At 45.2% G+C, this 15,231-nt stretch overlaps 1 protein-coding gene across 2 annotated transcripts in view; it reads left to right on the forward strand.

The window, feature by feature from the left end:
* Window positions 1-7,093: 7,093 nt before the first annotated feature.
* The window catches only part of KIF5A (kinesin family member 5A), a 69,675-nt gene continuing 61,537 nt past the window's right edge, over window positions 7,094-15,231 (forward strand). The window contains exon 1 of one of the 2 annotated variants that reach the window (XM_081851710.1): window positions 7,094-7,583. In XM_081851710.1, coding sequence (XP_081707836.1) covers window positions 7,455-7,583 — 129 coding nt within the window. In that variant the 5' untranslated portion in view covers window positions 7,094-7,454. The remainder of the gene's footprint in view (window positions 7,584-15,231) is intronic. The other variant, XM_081851712.1, reaches the window with a different exon arrangement.

The raw sequence follows: 15,231 nt of genomic DNA on the forward strand, positions 1-15,231 counted from the left end.
AATAAGCAGCATTTATGTCAATAGGAATTAAGCATGCCTAAATTTCTCCAGATTTATGGCTGTGATATCCATTGAGGTTGTTACGGAAGGGGGGGGCATGTCTTATTCACCTTCTTCGCTACAATATATCTGCTCAATTTCTCTAGGACTCCCATCACCCCTCCCCTGTCCTCCATAATCCCTCAAGGTGTCAAGACCCTAATCCGGTCAAATCTCTGATCAGCCTTTCCTCCAGGCAATGTCAGGTGGCAGGCTATGCATATTTGAGACCATTGTTTTCTCATCCCCAGGAAGTGTTTATCTGTGCATATCTCCAGCTCTGCATATTCCCCCCTCCCTCCTCCATATGTTAATCTGTGTAACCCCTCCACCTTCCTGAAGTGCTGATCTGTGTAACCCCTCCACCTTCCTGAAGTGCTGATCTGTGTAACCCCTCCACCTTCCTGAAGTGCTGATCTGTGTAACCCCCCACCTTCCTGAAGTGCTGATCTGTGTAACCCCACCTTTCTGTGATGTATTCATGACGTGTTTTGCACTGTATTCTGGGACATGGAGGGAGTTTCAAAAACTCATGTCACCCCTTTCTCACTGTTCAATCTCTCCTTGAACCTGTTGCGCAATAAACTTGGATCTTCTGCAGTTTGCTCCTGTCTCTGGCTGAGCTCATTTTCCTCCGCAGGGACCCACGGACTTAGTCCGATGAGCTGGGTGGCAGAGTAGCCTCGCACCCAGATTTTTGCCGTAACAAGGTCATAATATAGTCTGGACCACTAATAAAATGTAATATAGAATTAAGACCCAATCCACATGCATCTATTTAAATGTAGGAGTTTCACTTACTGCAGTGGATCTTATCTTCACATAGGATTGCTTAAAACCCTAGGTGGCAACTAATTTTTAACAGAGCCTGAGGAGCCAGCAATATTGGCTCCATTCATTGATTGCTCCAATTAGTGGAAACACAGCAAATGCCTCTTTAATCTTCTTCTGCAGCTTTGGCACAGGGGTGGCCAAACGGTGGCCCTCAGGCCACATGGGGTTGAAATAAAAAAGTTAAGGTCTTATATATATAATAAATGTTCATAAATGTACCAAGCAAACACGTACATAAATATATAAACCACATGTCTGAAGCAGCACAGGAAAACAGCCCTGGAACCATTTTGACTCCCAAACTGACCAAATGATTTCTCTGCAAGGTCAAGGAAAATGGCAAAGCCTCCCCATTGTCTTTTCATTCACAAATCCTGTATTAAGGGTATGTCTGTGTATGAATAGGGTGAGCCTGTGATCTGGCTCAGGAAGTATCATTACAAAAGAATGGCTAGGCTCCCCAGGGTATCCTATCAAGTAAGCATTAACAGGTAATCTGCCAGACAGGAGGTAAAAACAACACACTCAGATTTCTGTTGTAGACCGCCCTTTCTGTGATGTAGGTATGATGTGTCTGGGGGGTGGGCTTGGACTCCAGGGCTGACAATTTAAAATATCTATATAAGGGTGGGCATACCTTGGTTCTGGGTCCTCCTCCTTCTCCTGCATGTGACGGGGACACCCTGTTGCAACAGTTCAATAAAGATCAGGCTTACTAGCTGCTTTGCTTCTCAATATTCTCTGGTTGGCCTCTGTTATTTTCTCTGACCGATGGAGAACCTGCAAAGGACTCTATAAGGGCTCTTGTGTCCCCCATACGGGAATAAGGGCAGATTTACGTTTATTACAGGGTCAACAGCTTACACTCTTCAGGTCTCTAGCAAGAACAATCTGTGCCTCCCAGCCTGCTGGGTACAGACGTAAAGGAAGGAATGTCAGAAAGAAAGAGAAAAAAAGAGATTGCCTATTCAATTTGATTCTGCTTCTACCCGCTACTGTCTTCAGTGACACCCACAATCAACATGCAGTCCCAACAAAGTACCTGAGACAACAAAAAAAAAGGTTGTCCACCACTGATTCAATATTCAACCTCAGCGACTCATTCAAAAACGAAACCAAGACTGAGCTCTTAGAAAGTTGAAGTTACAGCCACACCATACATTTGAAGCACATCTTTCCCCAAAGAACCCTGGGAACTGTAGTTTTCTATGGGCACTGTAGTTCTGTGAGTAGTAAACTGTGGTTCCCAGGATTTTTTTGATGTTTTTTTTTGCAGAAAGCCATTTGCCTTAAATGTATGGTGTGGCAATAAGGGATGGTATTCTTGTGATAGGTATACTGCTACTCAGTATTCCTCATCAGGACAGGAGGACAGGCTGGTGAGTACAATGTGTCATCCATCCTTCATTTTATATGCCTTTCCTCATTTTGTCCTTCAGTTCTGGTTTGCTGATATTCAATAAATAATGCAAGACTAATCCTATTAAGACGGCTTATAACAGCATATGATACTTGCACCTTTTTCTCTTGATGTTATTTATTTATTCATTATGACTTTTTATTAGATCTGTGCATCTAATACTTTCAAGCATATTTTTTTTTGTAAATATAAAATACATTAAGTAATATGTTTGAATGTTGAATGTGTAATTGTATAATGGATAAAACAAACACCATGAGCTGTACTGCTGGATAAGTGTTTAAAGGTTATTGTATTTGTATTTTAAAAAACCATTAAAATTTTGTTTTAAAAGAAATATAAGTAATACGGGGTTTGTGTGTTGAAATTAAATCAAATTACCAGAGCTTGCCAGATAAATAAAGCCTGAAGTTACATATTTCACAACAGATCCCATAAAATACTGAGCATGCTTTATCTGGAAGTAAGCTTCTCTGAACTGAATGGAACTCACTTCTGAGTAAACATTGATGGAATCATACTGTAAACAAAAATATTATCTCTCCTGGAACCTGCAAGGCTCTAATTATTTTAACTATACTTTAAAGTCTTAAATTTAAAACAGAATACTGTATAAAGAGGAAGAAATATATCCTCAAGAAACATTTTGGACAGCTGGCCACAAATTTGATCTTGGTATCAAATACATGGGCAAAAAAACTTTGAGAGCAAAAAACAAAAACCCCATCATGAATTAGGAGTTATTTGTTTTTATTGCCTCCCTGTTCCTGACCCCCATCCCCTTTCTTGTAGCATCTCTTTAACTATATTTCTACAATACTGAGGACTCTCTCCCCTCATTATTCTCACAACGGCCCTGCAAGGCTGGTGAGTCTAAGAGATGGTGCCCAAGGTTGCTCAGGGAACTTGATAGCTTAGTGGGGATCTGAACCTGGTTCTGCCCAATCTTAGTCCATCACCACACTGGCTCTCAACGCACCTTTGTTTCCTCTGTTAAGTATTGGAGAGAATGACATAACTGCTACTGACGTAACTGTGGTAAAACATACAGAGCACATCCTTGAATTGCCTTGTTGGTTCAGATCAAGGACCGTTTAATCCAGCCTCCTGCTTCCCAGCAGCAGCCCAGACAGGTGCCTCTGGGAAAGTGACAAGCAGGGCATGGGCCTGGCCTTCCTTATCCTCACCCGCTCCTTTTTAAAGCTTCATTCAGCTCAGCTCATCTGGAAGGAAAGGAATCTACTTTGCAAGTCAGTGCAGCTGCTGCACTCTTGTCTTGCTTGGGGCCTGATGCAAGAAGTGACTGCATTTCTGGTACTGCTTTCCCCCCACATGTCAGCCTCAATTTGATTTCTGCAGTTTTTGCTGCGTCTGTCCAATTGGCCCCCAGTTTCCTGGAAGAGTAAGCAATGTTGATGATTCAAAGGTTTTACCAGATATGTATCTCCTGGGCTAGGGCATTATTCAGAGGCTTAGAGAAGGCAGATATGGGGAGGGGTTATGCATCTCAGATTGTGTATGGAGAAGGGATATAGCTCAGTGGTAGAGCACTTGCTTTGAATGCAGAAGGTTCAAACTCCAACATGTCAAATTAGGACTTTCTGAACTTCTGGAGTGGCTCTGCCAGCCAATGTAGTTACAATACTGAGCTAGGTGGATCAGTGGTCTAACTATAAGGCAGTTTCCTATGTTCCTGACAGAGGACGACTGCACTCTATACATGTATCTGATACCAATGAAGGATTAAACATATATTAGAAGTGTGAGCCAGCAGAAGATCAAACTCTAAAAGTCATGTCAAGGGTCCACAGAAACTGCAGGCCAGCACACAGAGTTTGATCCGGTGCCTTTTCCTGCACGAATTGACTGTGCTTTGGTTTTCATATTGTTTCAGAAAGGGTGGATTTGAAAAACTCAGCTTTAAATGCAAACCAAATTTCTCCCTCAACTAAAGTTGGTCTTACACAACAAACTTATGCTGCTGCCACCACAAGTGGAAAGCAGAGTATGTAAACTGTCCTATCACCATTTTAGAAGGCCTTCTTAGGAGATCTTGCCTGAGGGCACCCTAAAATTTGAAGCCAGCATTGGTTATAAACATATAGGACATGGGCACAAATTAAATAGGCAACAGTAGTCCCATGAACATCCATGGGGGGGGGGCATAGCTGAACCACAACCCCCAGATTTCCACCTTTCTTGCATTGGTAGAACCTGAGATATGAGGTGACATGTACTGTACAGATATTTATCTTTTCCTCCAAGAAACTAGCCACCTCCATCCTTTTAGTGTCTTACTTTGCCCCTCCCCCAAAATAACCACAGACACCCATGAGTAGTTCTGAGAAAGGGAGTCCTTCAGAACCACCATAATTATAGATCTCACGGGTCAAAACCCATCTGAGCAGAGGGCTGAAGAGGTTGGGTGCAAAGCCAAACACAAACATATACCAAGTAAGAGCCATTGGACCAAATAGCTCACTACCGTGTACACCAGGAAAGCAGAATCTGTGGCTCCTGCTGTTGAGAATACAGCTCCCATCATCCCCAGCCAGCATGGCCCAACAGTCAGGGGTGATGGGAGCTGGAGTCAGTCAAACAGCAACTGGAAGCTCACAAGGCCCTGGTCCCTGGTGTACACCGATTCCTTTCCTAGGTTACAGACAGGAATCTTTCCTGATCCTATGCTGGGGAATTAGAAAACTTAGACTTTCTACTCCATCAGAATTAGCTGTTTTGTAGGTGCTATATTAGGGACCCAATATTTAATTTAGATAGACAGTGGGTGGATCTAGACAAAGAGGAAAAAACACTATTAATAAGTCAGAAATTAAATCGTTAGAACAAAAGAAAAAAACCTATGTAAAAATAACATAGAAAATTTGTTTGCTCTCTGGCACCATCTGATGTTGCTGGTTTATAATGCATTCAGTGTTGTTTTTTGACAAATGTAGCCGAGTCCACTAGTGTTTAATTTTCCTTTTAAAAAGATAATCCAAAGCAGGATTTACTTTACAAAAAGTAAAATGAAACAAATAAACAAATTTGAAAAAGCAGCCAACAATATGTTCTTATGTTCAGCTCACCCCCTTCACATCTTTTCCTTCCTTGTAGGAAAGGCGTTTCAGTCCCCTAATAGTTTAGTTGCCTTTTCCTGCATTTTTTCTGGTTCTGTGATGTCCATTCTGAGATGAGGTGACCATAACTGTACACAACACAGTTCTGCTTTCCCCATCTCAAAAAAGAAGATATTTATTGTTTCTCCAGCTGCAATCTTGGCCTTCAGGTAGCAAGAGGCATGAGAATGTGGCCTCTCCCATGGTATTTGTGGAGGCAGTCTTGGTTTGGGTTGTTTGGGTGCTTTGGAAAAATGAGAAATCATATGAGCAAGTATAATGCATGTCATCTAGTATTTAGGTGGATGACATCTTCAATCAGACTGACATTTATTTTAACCTGGGGTGATTTCAGACCATTGCTATTGTCAAGTGGGATTCAATCGCGCACCAACAAATTCAAGATGTGCAATTAAAGCTGATTTGGCGCTATTACACAACAAACTGACTTCCTTCCAAAATCAACCTTTTCGTGATTAGGAAAAGTGATGGGGAAATGCACTGGAAAATGTGGGATAATATTTGTTTGACACAATGTTGTCTGTCCTCCCTGCAAACAGAACGAATGCACAATAAATAGGCAATGACATCTAACGTCCCCACATACTTTGTGCAAACAAATCTGGATGAATGCTCGATGAACAGAATGCCTGGAACTGACTCTGGCCTCAGCCTGAGGTCATGTGAGGAGGGGCCCAGAGCTCAATCAATGGAAAAACACCTGCTTTGCACATAGAAGGTCTCAGATTTGATCCCTGGCATCTCCAGTTTAGAAAAGGATGATGTAGAAGATGAGGGAAAATATTTATCTGTGACAGATTTAGGAAAGCTGCTGCCAGCAACGCAGACACCACTGGTCTAAATGAACAAATAGCCTGATCTGTTACTGAGCAGCTGCCTCTATTCCTACAGACTATGGAGTGATAATAAAGAAAGGGCATCTGAATGCATGCTAAATGTTTCCCCCCCTTCTCAGCAGTGAATAATCATAGCCAGTGCCAACATAGTAGGCATTAGGGCAGTGCAGAGTGCTTTTTGAGACATGGGGTCTAAACTAAATGAAAGAGTGCCTAGGAAAAGGGTGCCTCACTTTTATTATTTACTAATTCATCCCATTTTTACCCTGCTTTGCCTCCCAAAGAAGCCCAGGGCTGTGTATAAAAGGGAATTTTGGCAGGTGCTGTTTTTCTAAAGCCAACAAGCCAAGCAGCACTTGCCCCTTGCCTCCAGGAGTCCAGCCCCCCTTTGCACCAGGTCAGGGTTCAAAAGGAACAGAGCAGCTGGTGCCAGCTGCAATTCAAAACCAGAGGAAGGGGGCAGTGGCTAAGGCAAATGTGGGGAACATCACACCCAGCAGCAGAAGGCAGCCCTCCAGTCTTCTCCATCCGGCCCTGGGGACTCTCCCCAGGCCACAGCCCTCCCTGGGGCCGCTCCACAACCTGAGTGTTTTTGCCTGGCAGGATTCAGGAATGTGTCTTGCGTGCCTGGATGGAGGTCAGCGGAGATGCAGGTAAAAAATATATATATATATACATTTGTTGCTCCTCCCGCTTTTGCTTCTGGTCCCGCCCACCCTTGGCATGTGGCCCTCAGAAGCTTTCCCAGAAGGGAATGCAGCCCTTGTTCTGAAAGAGGTTCCACACCCACGGGCTAGGACCGGCATGTTTGCTTCCACCTTAAGTCATCAGAACCCGCTCCACCTTAAGAGCTATAGCATCCTGGCTCCTGCTGCCCATCCCTTTGCTCGCTGCTGATGCTGCCGATGCCTGCAGCAGGAAGGAGGGAGATACAGGCACTGCAAGCAGCATCCCAAGGTAACGCAGGCGCGGAGGACGCACCAGCCCAGCTGAGAGAGCCCCATTGCTCTGCTGCTGCGGGGTGACAATCCAGGGATCTCGTTCTCCCGTTTTGCAATCTGCTAAAGCCTGGTTGCACGCCGCCTTCACCTTTCTCTGCCTCTCGACTCCCCTTGGGAATTGCTTCTCCTCCACCTCTTCGCCACAAAAGCTGCCAGGACGAACAGGGAGCCCAATTGCCCAGCCAGCATGACGACAGAAGTCAATGAATGTAGCATCAAAGTGCTCTGTAGGTTCCGGCCCTTGAACCAGTCGGAGATCATACGGGGAGATAAATTCATCCCAGTTTTCCAGGGGGATGACACCGTCATCATTGGGGTAAGCAAATGCTGAGGGGGGGGGGCTGGGGGAGCAGCTGCAGGGATGCTTCTCTAAAGAAGGGGCATCACCCCCTCCATCACTGCCCTGAGCCAGGCCTGTTCAATAAGGTGGGTCCATGTCCTTCAAAATCTCCCGGATCACAGCAAAGCCCACCTGTAAAATAACCAACAGCGTATCCATTTGCCTAGAAAATGGGTGCTGGTGATTGTGACTTTAGAGTGTATATCAATTGTTTGGCTGCTGCTGCTCCACCCTTAGTTCTGCAGCCTTAAAACCACTGGGTGTGGCTAGTTGAGCTGTTGGTCTGGCTACTCGGAAGAAAGGAGGGATCCCTTGAAGCTGGGAGGAAAACAGCAGCAGCAAGCATGTCTTCCCCCTCCTACACAAACCCTTTGTACCCCATGAATTTATCTTCTGTTCCCAAATTTTAAAACTTAAATCCTCTGAATCTGCCCAAATTATGCTGCCTCCTCTGAGGTTATTCTCTTGAAGGGCTGCAAACTGACCGGTTAAGATAATCTCGTTTGATTCCCACCATCATCTGTTTTAAATCCAACCCCCACCACTACCACAGTGAATTACACCATGTTAAGTTACACCAGTGCAGTATAAGGATGGGGGTTCAAAGTGATGCAGGTGGCTTGCTGAGGACTCTGTAGGTTGTTTACTCGGAACTGGCAATGCCCCTGTCCCCACAGCCCTGTCCCCACAGCCCCTGTCCCCACAGCCCTGTCCCCACAGCCCCTGTCCCCACAGCCCCTGTCCCCACAGCCTCTTGGCTTGGCTTTTGACCTCATGATGCTCACTTCTTTCAGTTGCTAAAGACACCCTCCATTTCAGGAGGGCAGGAAGTGGGAGCTGGTTCTCCTGGGAGGGTGGCCAGTGACGTTCATGTCAGCCTCCCATGATGAGCCATGGCCACAGAGGTTTTTAAAAATATCTATCAGTGGTTCGGTATCATGTGGGAGGTGTTGCACAGTCTTGGGTATGTGGTCAAAAGGGAGGGTGTTCATTTTCTGGGGTGCCCAACAGATGGCTACCTACCTCACCCATCATGTTTGAAGAGACTGACCTGCTAGTGCAGTCATGAGCAACTGACCCCACTGATTCTTGTCCATAAAGTGAAAAGGGTAGGCGTAGGACCTCCCCAAGGTGACCCCAGCTGTTGAAGGCATATGCGGGAATTAGAAACCACTTGCCCATCCCCACTCCCAAGTCTGTTGCACAACTCTCTGTGGTTTCTGGGTGCCTCTCAATCCCTCTGCTGCAGAGAAAGTTATTAATCTGTGCTAATGGGACTGCCTGACTCCTCTCTCACTGCACAGGCGAATGGAGCCCTGGGATATCAAGTTTATTTTCCACCTGGATACCAAGGGTATCTTCTCATGGCTGGGCTTGGAACAAGATGGTATTTTGGAGAAGCCTCTTGATTTAGTACAGTTGTGTTGCAAAGTCATTCCTGCGGGTGTTTGAGCAGAGATTTTCCAGGAAGCTTCTTAAATATCAGGGGCCTCTTTCCCCCAATTAGCATAGTTTATTTCTCTTTCTCTTGACAATTCCTGGGCTGCAGTTGCTACCTGGCCACTTCAACCCGGCTCAAACCATTTTGAATGCTTCCCCCACCCTGTCCGCCTGCCTGCTTTGTTTAAGGCCAGCCTCAACACCAGAGTGTTTAAAATCTGCTTATTTTAAGAGGAATTCAGGTGTGCAAATTAGCCGTGGTTGGGTTTTTCTGCTTTTTACCCTGGGAAGCAGCAACCCTGTTCTCTTCTGCCTCTGGAACAAAGCACCAGAAAGGCACAAAAGCCGCTGCAGGGAGCAGGGAGCAGGCAGCAGGATGCGGTGCCGTCTTGCTTGCCTGCCTGGGCTCAGCTGCTTCGTCATCCCTCAGAGCAGTGACAGGGAAGGAACTGCCAGCTCCTTCCTAGGAACCACTCCCCTCCATTGTGCTTGACTGTGGTCCATCACTGGGCAGCCCGTTTCCATGAGGATCCCTTCCTTCAATGCCCTCGGAGTCTGTACTCCTTCTGCCTTGCAGTACTCCTTTCTGGACTAGATTACACAAGCGATCTTGTATAATTTGCAGCCTTTGGATGTGGTGGCGGCCGAAGCTGCTCGGTGTTTCGCAAACAATGGCTTCTCACTGTCTCCTGGCTCCATTACCAGCTTCGTACTTTAGGGTTCTTGTGCTGGATGGGCTGGAAGGGAAAGTGTGGGGCTGGGGGGACATGCCATTCTCATCTGGTTGATCAGTGTTTCTTTTCCTTTTGTTTTGGCTGAACGATTTTATCCATCTGGTGCCAAACATATCCAGGCTGGAGGTGGCTCTTGCAGGGAACCACATCAGTTGCACAGGGGGAAATTGGCTGATTAGCTGCTGCTGTTATACTGGAAAACGTATTACGGGGAACCTGAAAGCAGCTCACAATTTTGTGGCATTTCCACTGACGCTAATATTTTTTAATGGACCAGTATAGCTACATATCTCCTCTTGCCATTGTGTATCAGGTTGGGGAAAACTGGGCTACAGCATCTAGACTGGGTTGGGAAGCCTGTGGTGGTTCTTACCTTGCTGGACTAGAGCCTCCATCATCCTTGCCCTGCTGGCTGGGACTGATGGGAGTAGGAGTCCAACAGCATCTGGAAGCCACTAGTTCCCCACCCCTGACAGAACAGCTACAGTGGAATCATAGTTGGAAGGGACCCTGAGGGTCATCTAGTCCAACCCCCTGCAATGCAGGAATCTCAACTAAAGCATCCATAACCGATGACCATCCAGCTTCTGCTTAAAACCCTCCAAGGAAAGAGAGGGCCCGCTGCTTACTTTGGAAGGGCAGCTCTCTTTCCGGGAGGAAACATTTTGCTTTCCTGGCTTGGCCTGGCTACACCAGCATCCAGTGGGACACAGTCATGATGTGGGAAAACAATGCACTCAGAGAGGTGTGTGGTGGGGAAAAGGATTGTGGTCTGCCTTGCTATGGTACTTTGGTATCTTACTCATTTCTCTACAGCTCTTTTTTATATACAGAACACTTTCACAACTCTCATCTTGTTTATCTTTGCAACAACACTGTGAGGCTAGAAAGAAAATGAGGAATAGTCTGCTCAGCCAGAGTCTGTTAATTGGTCCTTATTTTATTCATTCTCAGAGCAGCCATTTTAGGTAGGTTGCTTAATAGCCCCTTTTTACAGGCAGGCAACTAAGGGTGAGCTGAGAGCAAGAGTGTGACTAAGCCAGCAAGAGGTACCCAGTCTGCAGGTGGAACTACACATACAGACAAGGTTCAGTGTAAAGATACTTGAAGAAGTCAGTCTTTGCAAATCCCTGCACAAACATCCTGAGCATGGACTGGAGCTTACCTCTCCAAGAGAGCTTTGTCTGTGTGGTAGGATCACTTGAAGACCCTTCCACTGTGAAACAGATGTCAGTCTTCCACTTTGTTACAGAGAGAGAGAAAGAGAGACCCTAACCTGGTGTGGAGTTAGCTAGGGAACAAAACCTCTGTAATCAGAATGGCAGGGCCTTGACCAGCCTATGAGCCCATATAAGGACCCTAGATCATTAGTTTTCAACCAGTGTGCTGTGGCCCCCTGGGGTGCCTTGAATGATGGTCACGGGTGCCACAGGCAACACTGGCCTCTGTCCCTCTTTCTTTCTCTCCCTCCTCTGATGCCCTCTTGCGTCTCTGCTTCCTAAAGTCTTGCACAGCTGTTCGTTGCAGCAGCCCTGGCTACAAGCTCCCCAGGCCAATAGTGCCTCTGGGGCTGGCCAGGGGGTGCTTCCCAGGCCCTTGTGGGGCAGTGTGAGGAAGCACATCTCTTTGGGGGCAGGGTGGAAGCTCAGAGACCAGGGGCAGCAGCTGTGGCTGCCCAGACTGCAAAGGAGAGGGGAGCAGAGAGGAGGCTGAAGGAACACTCCACAAGGGATGGTGTTCGAAAAGAGGTGAGGGGCTGCCAGCTCTGCAGGCAAGGGGTGACATAACTGGGCTCCTGAGCCCCACAGGGGTGCCCCAGAAAGAATGTAGTTGGTCAAGGGATCAGTGGACTCAAAAAGGTTGAATACCTCTGCCCTAGATCTGGGGATGTGCTTTTGCAATCACAAGATTTCAGTATAAGTATGGCCTACTTCTCACAGGGCTAGTAAGCTTACATCTGAGCCATGCCATTGTAGCCTACAGGTGGGAGGGTTCTTTAATTTTAATTTTATTTCAACGTCTGTATCTTGCCTTTCTATTTAAAAAATAAAATTAAATTAAAGGCAGCAAACAAAACACACAAAGTAAAATAATTACCCAGAATCATTACAACTCACAGTAAAACAGCATAACAATTAATAAAAAATTAAAAATGGTTCTAACTTGAACAATCAGAATCTGGTTTAGAAAGCAGTGCCTTGCTTGGCTGCCTACCAAAAGGGGAGCAGCAATGGGGCCATTTTGGTACAAGATATTGCAAGATCTTGGTGCCTACCTCGTGTACTTCAGCTGGCAGGGGGCAGGGACAGAACTAAGAGGCAGAATTTTGGTGTTTCACATACTGAAATGACCCTGTGCACATATACAAATCCCTCCACATAGACTAGAACATTTCCACCTGATTCCTAGTTTTCTAACTTGCCCTTGACATGCTAGTTTTCATTGTGCGAGGATCTGTACGTGTTTGTACGGAGGAACATTTAGGCAGGGGAGCTCCCATTTGAAATCTGAAACAGTCCTGCTGCTTCAGACACAAATTGACCATACCGCAAGACGCCTAAAAACAAACAAATCCCAGCTCTACTACAGATTTTTCAGTCACTGCTCTTGTGCTATAAACTGCATGTGGGATTGCAATTGTATTAACTGCTCTACGGAGTCCATAGGGTTTTTTTGTGTATTTTTTGGTGCGTACAGCATTCTGCTGTGTTTGCTCCAACTGTAATGGGAATAGTGACATACATGGCAACGTATACATTCCTGATCACCTGCCTGATACATTGCTGGACACATCAATATCATCCTTCTTAGAGCCAAACCACCTTTGAGCAGTATGTAGCTGCTAATCCATCTTTCCTCCATTTGAATTAGACTAGAGTAATCCACACCCACATGGATTTGAATTGTGTGAGGAGCAACTTTGGTCTTTCCCTCTTATTGGTAGGCCTCGGCCTTCCCTTTCGTATTTGTCTCTGCCATCTGATTGGTTGATTCTAACATGCCAGTTGTATGTTGAGTCTAACATGCCAGTTGCATCATAGGGATAGGGCATGTGTGCACACCTTGTTTGTTGTTGGTAAATCCTGACCAAGAAGTGTGTAAAAGCACACAGTGGGGAGTTGGAAATTTGCCTCTGCAGTTTTTTGGTTTTGTGCAAATCTGATAAAGAAAAAACCCAGATGTGCTGGAAGCAGTTATGTACATGACGAGAAAATAAATAAGTATTTGAGGAAGGAGAATAGCAGAAAGTAACAATTGAGACACCTACACCAAAATCCCAAAACAACTTCTGTGATTCCAAGTGCAGTGGTTTGGAGCCCAGTCCGCCCCCACCCCCCCGGCCCAGTTTCTTGGATCATCCCCTTAATTTACAGGCAAATAGTCCCTTCCAACTATGATTGTATGAGATTGGTGTTGTCTGAGGGTAATGTCATGTGCACTACACACATTAAATAGGAACCAAGGCAGCTGCAAACACATGGTGAACTCTGGGCGCATAGTAGACGAGCCCTAGTTGTGGTATTATGCTTGTGACTGGCTTGGTTTCTATGTACTAACTATCCACTAAGAGAAAGGAGACAATGGACTGGGACTGCGGTGTTGTGGCAGAGGGGATTTAAATCTTTCTCTTACAGCTCATTAATGATTCCTCGTCATCCTGGGAAAAAGTGACAAGTGGGGTGCCGCAGGGTTCTGTCCTGGGCCTGTTGTTGTTCAGCATCTTTATAAAAGACTTGGATGAATGAATTGAGGGGATGCTCATCAAATTTGCAGATGACACTAAGCTGGAGGGGTAGCTAACACAGAAGACAGAATCAGAATTCAAAATGGCCTTAACAGATTGGAGAACTGGGCCCAAGCTAACAAAATGAATTTCAATAGGGACAAATGTAAGGTTCTACACTTAGGTTGGAAGAACCAGATGCACAAATATAAGATGGGAGACAGCCTCCACGACAGCAAGGAATCATTGGCGAACAAAAAACAAGGATGAGGGGTAAATCATCCTTGCAAATTCCCTCCAAGGACGGGGGAAATGGGCATCACTCACAGTTTGTCTTGGTACCTAGCATAGCATAGCACTGTAGAGTTGGAAGGGACCCTGAGGATCATCTAGTCCAACCCCCTGCAATGCAGGAATATGCAGCTGGTCCACACAGGGATCGAACCTGCAACCTTGGTGTTATCAGCACCATGGTCTAACCAAATGAGCTGGCTCTCGCTCAGGCATGGAATGTGGGAGGCCGGGAGCCGCTGAGTGCAAAAGCACTTATCATAGAATCATAGAATCATAGAGTTGGAAGAGATCACAAGGGCCATCGAGTCCAACCCCCTGCCAAGCAGGAAACACAATCAGAGCACTCCTGACATATGGTTGTCAAGCCTCTGCTTAAAGACCTCCAAAGAAGGAGACTCCACCACACTCCTTGGCAGCAAATTCCACTGTCGAACTTCACCTGGCAAAAACCCTCCTATGCAGCCCTTAAGAAGCAGAGGTTCTCTGTTTAATTGGATCTTTAATTGGTTTAAAGTACTGGGACGTGAAGGGAAACGGCTGCAACAACATACTTCGGAATATACCAGCTACATGGATCAAAGGTTTGAACTGAGATAAGATTTTCTTCGGTGTGAGAGTTGGTTGGAGAGTAGGAAGCCCATGGTTTGTTTATTCTAAGCTTCTTTTAAGATTTAGCAACCCTCTCTAGAATATAAGATAAAAAGATATTTACAAGTGAAGAAAGGAACGTTGGCGTAACATTGATTTTAACAAGCAAAAATGGAAACTGTGTATGATCTGAAATGAAGAAAGGAGGGTGAGGGGAAGCTCAACTATGACTGTGTTGGAAAGACAGAGTAATTCCCCTCACCTCCAAGGAAGACAAGGAAAAAGAGACTGAGATTTGTGTGTGTTATTGACAGAATGCAATCTAAGATAAAGTTTGATTGGGCCATAAATCTCTTGCTGGAAGGAAAAGAATTTGGGGCTGTGATAAGAACGCTGCAGAGATTCTGGGAGTTGGAAAGGAGTATTAAATCTTCAGCGCATTTGAAAACTGCCCACCTTTTCCTAGGCTGAGGGGGAAATGGCGAAAATCTGTGACATGCTTTACTAGAGAGACAGAATGGTTTCTAGCAGACTGTTGCCTGTTCCGAGACAGAAGCAAGGGACAGAGAGATAAGACCTCTGAGAAACTTCAAGATTCAGTTCCTTTTTTTTCCCAATAGATTTTTATTGAGATTTTAAAGGTTACAAAAAGAAAAAATAAAGAACATATTTAAACAAATAAAAATAAAAATAAAAAAATAAAATAAAAATACAGAACAATACAAGAACAAAGGAAAAAAACACACGAAAAAAGATGCAGATAATTAAAAAAAACAACCAAATCAATCCTTTACATAACTTTCTTTCCTTTGCTTATTTCCTTGACCTCCTTACACCTCCCTTT

Source organism: Podarcis erhardii (genome assembly GCF_964252035.2).
Source record: "Podarcis erhardii genome assembly, chromosome: 2".
In the NCBI taxonomy this organism is placed as follows: Eukaryota; Metazoa; Chordata; class Lepidosauria; order Squamata; family Lacertidae; genus Podarcis; species Podarcis erhardii.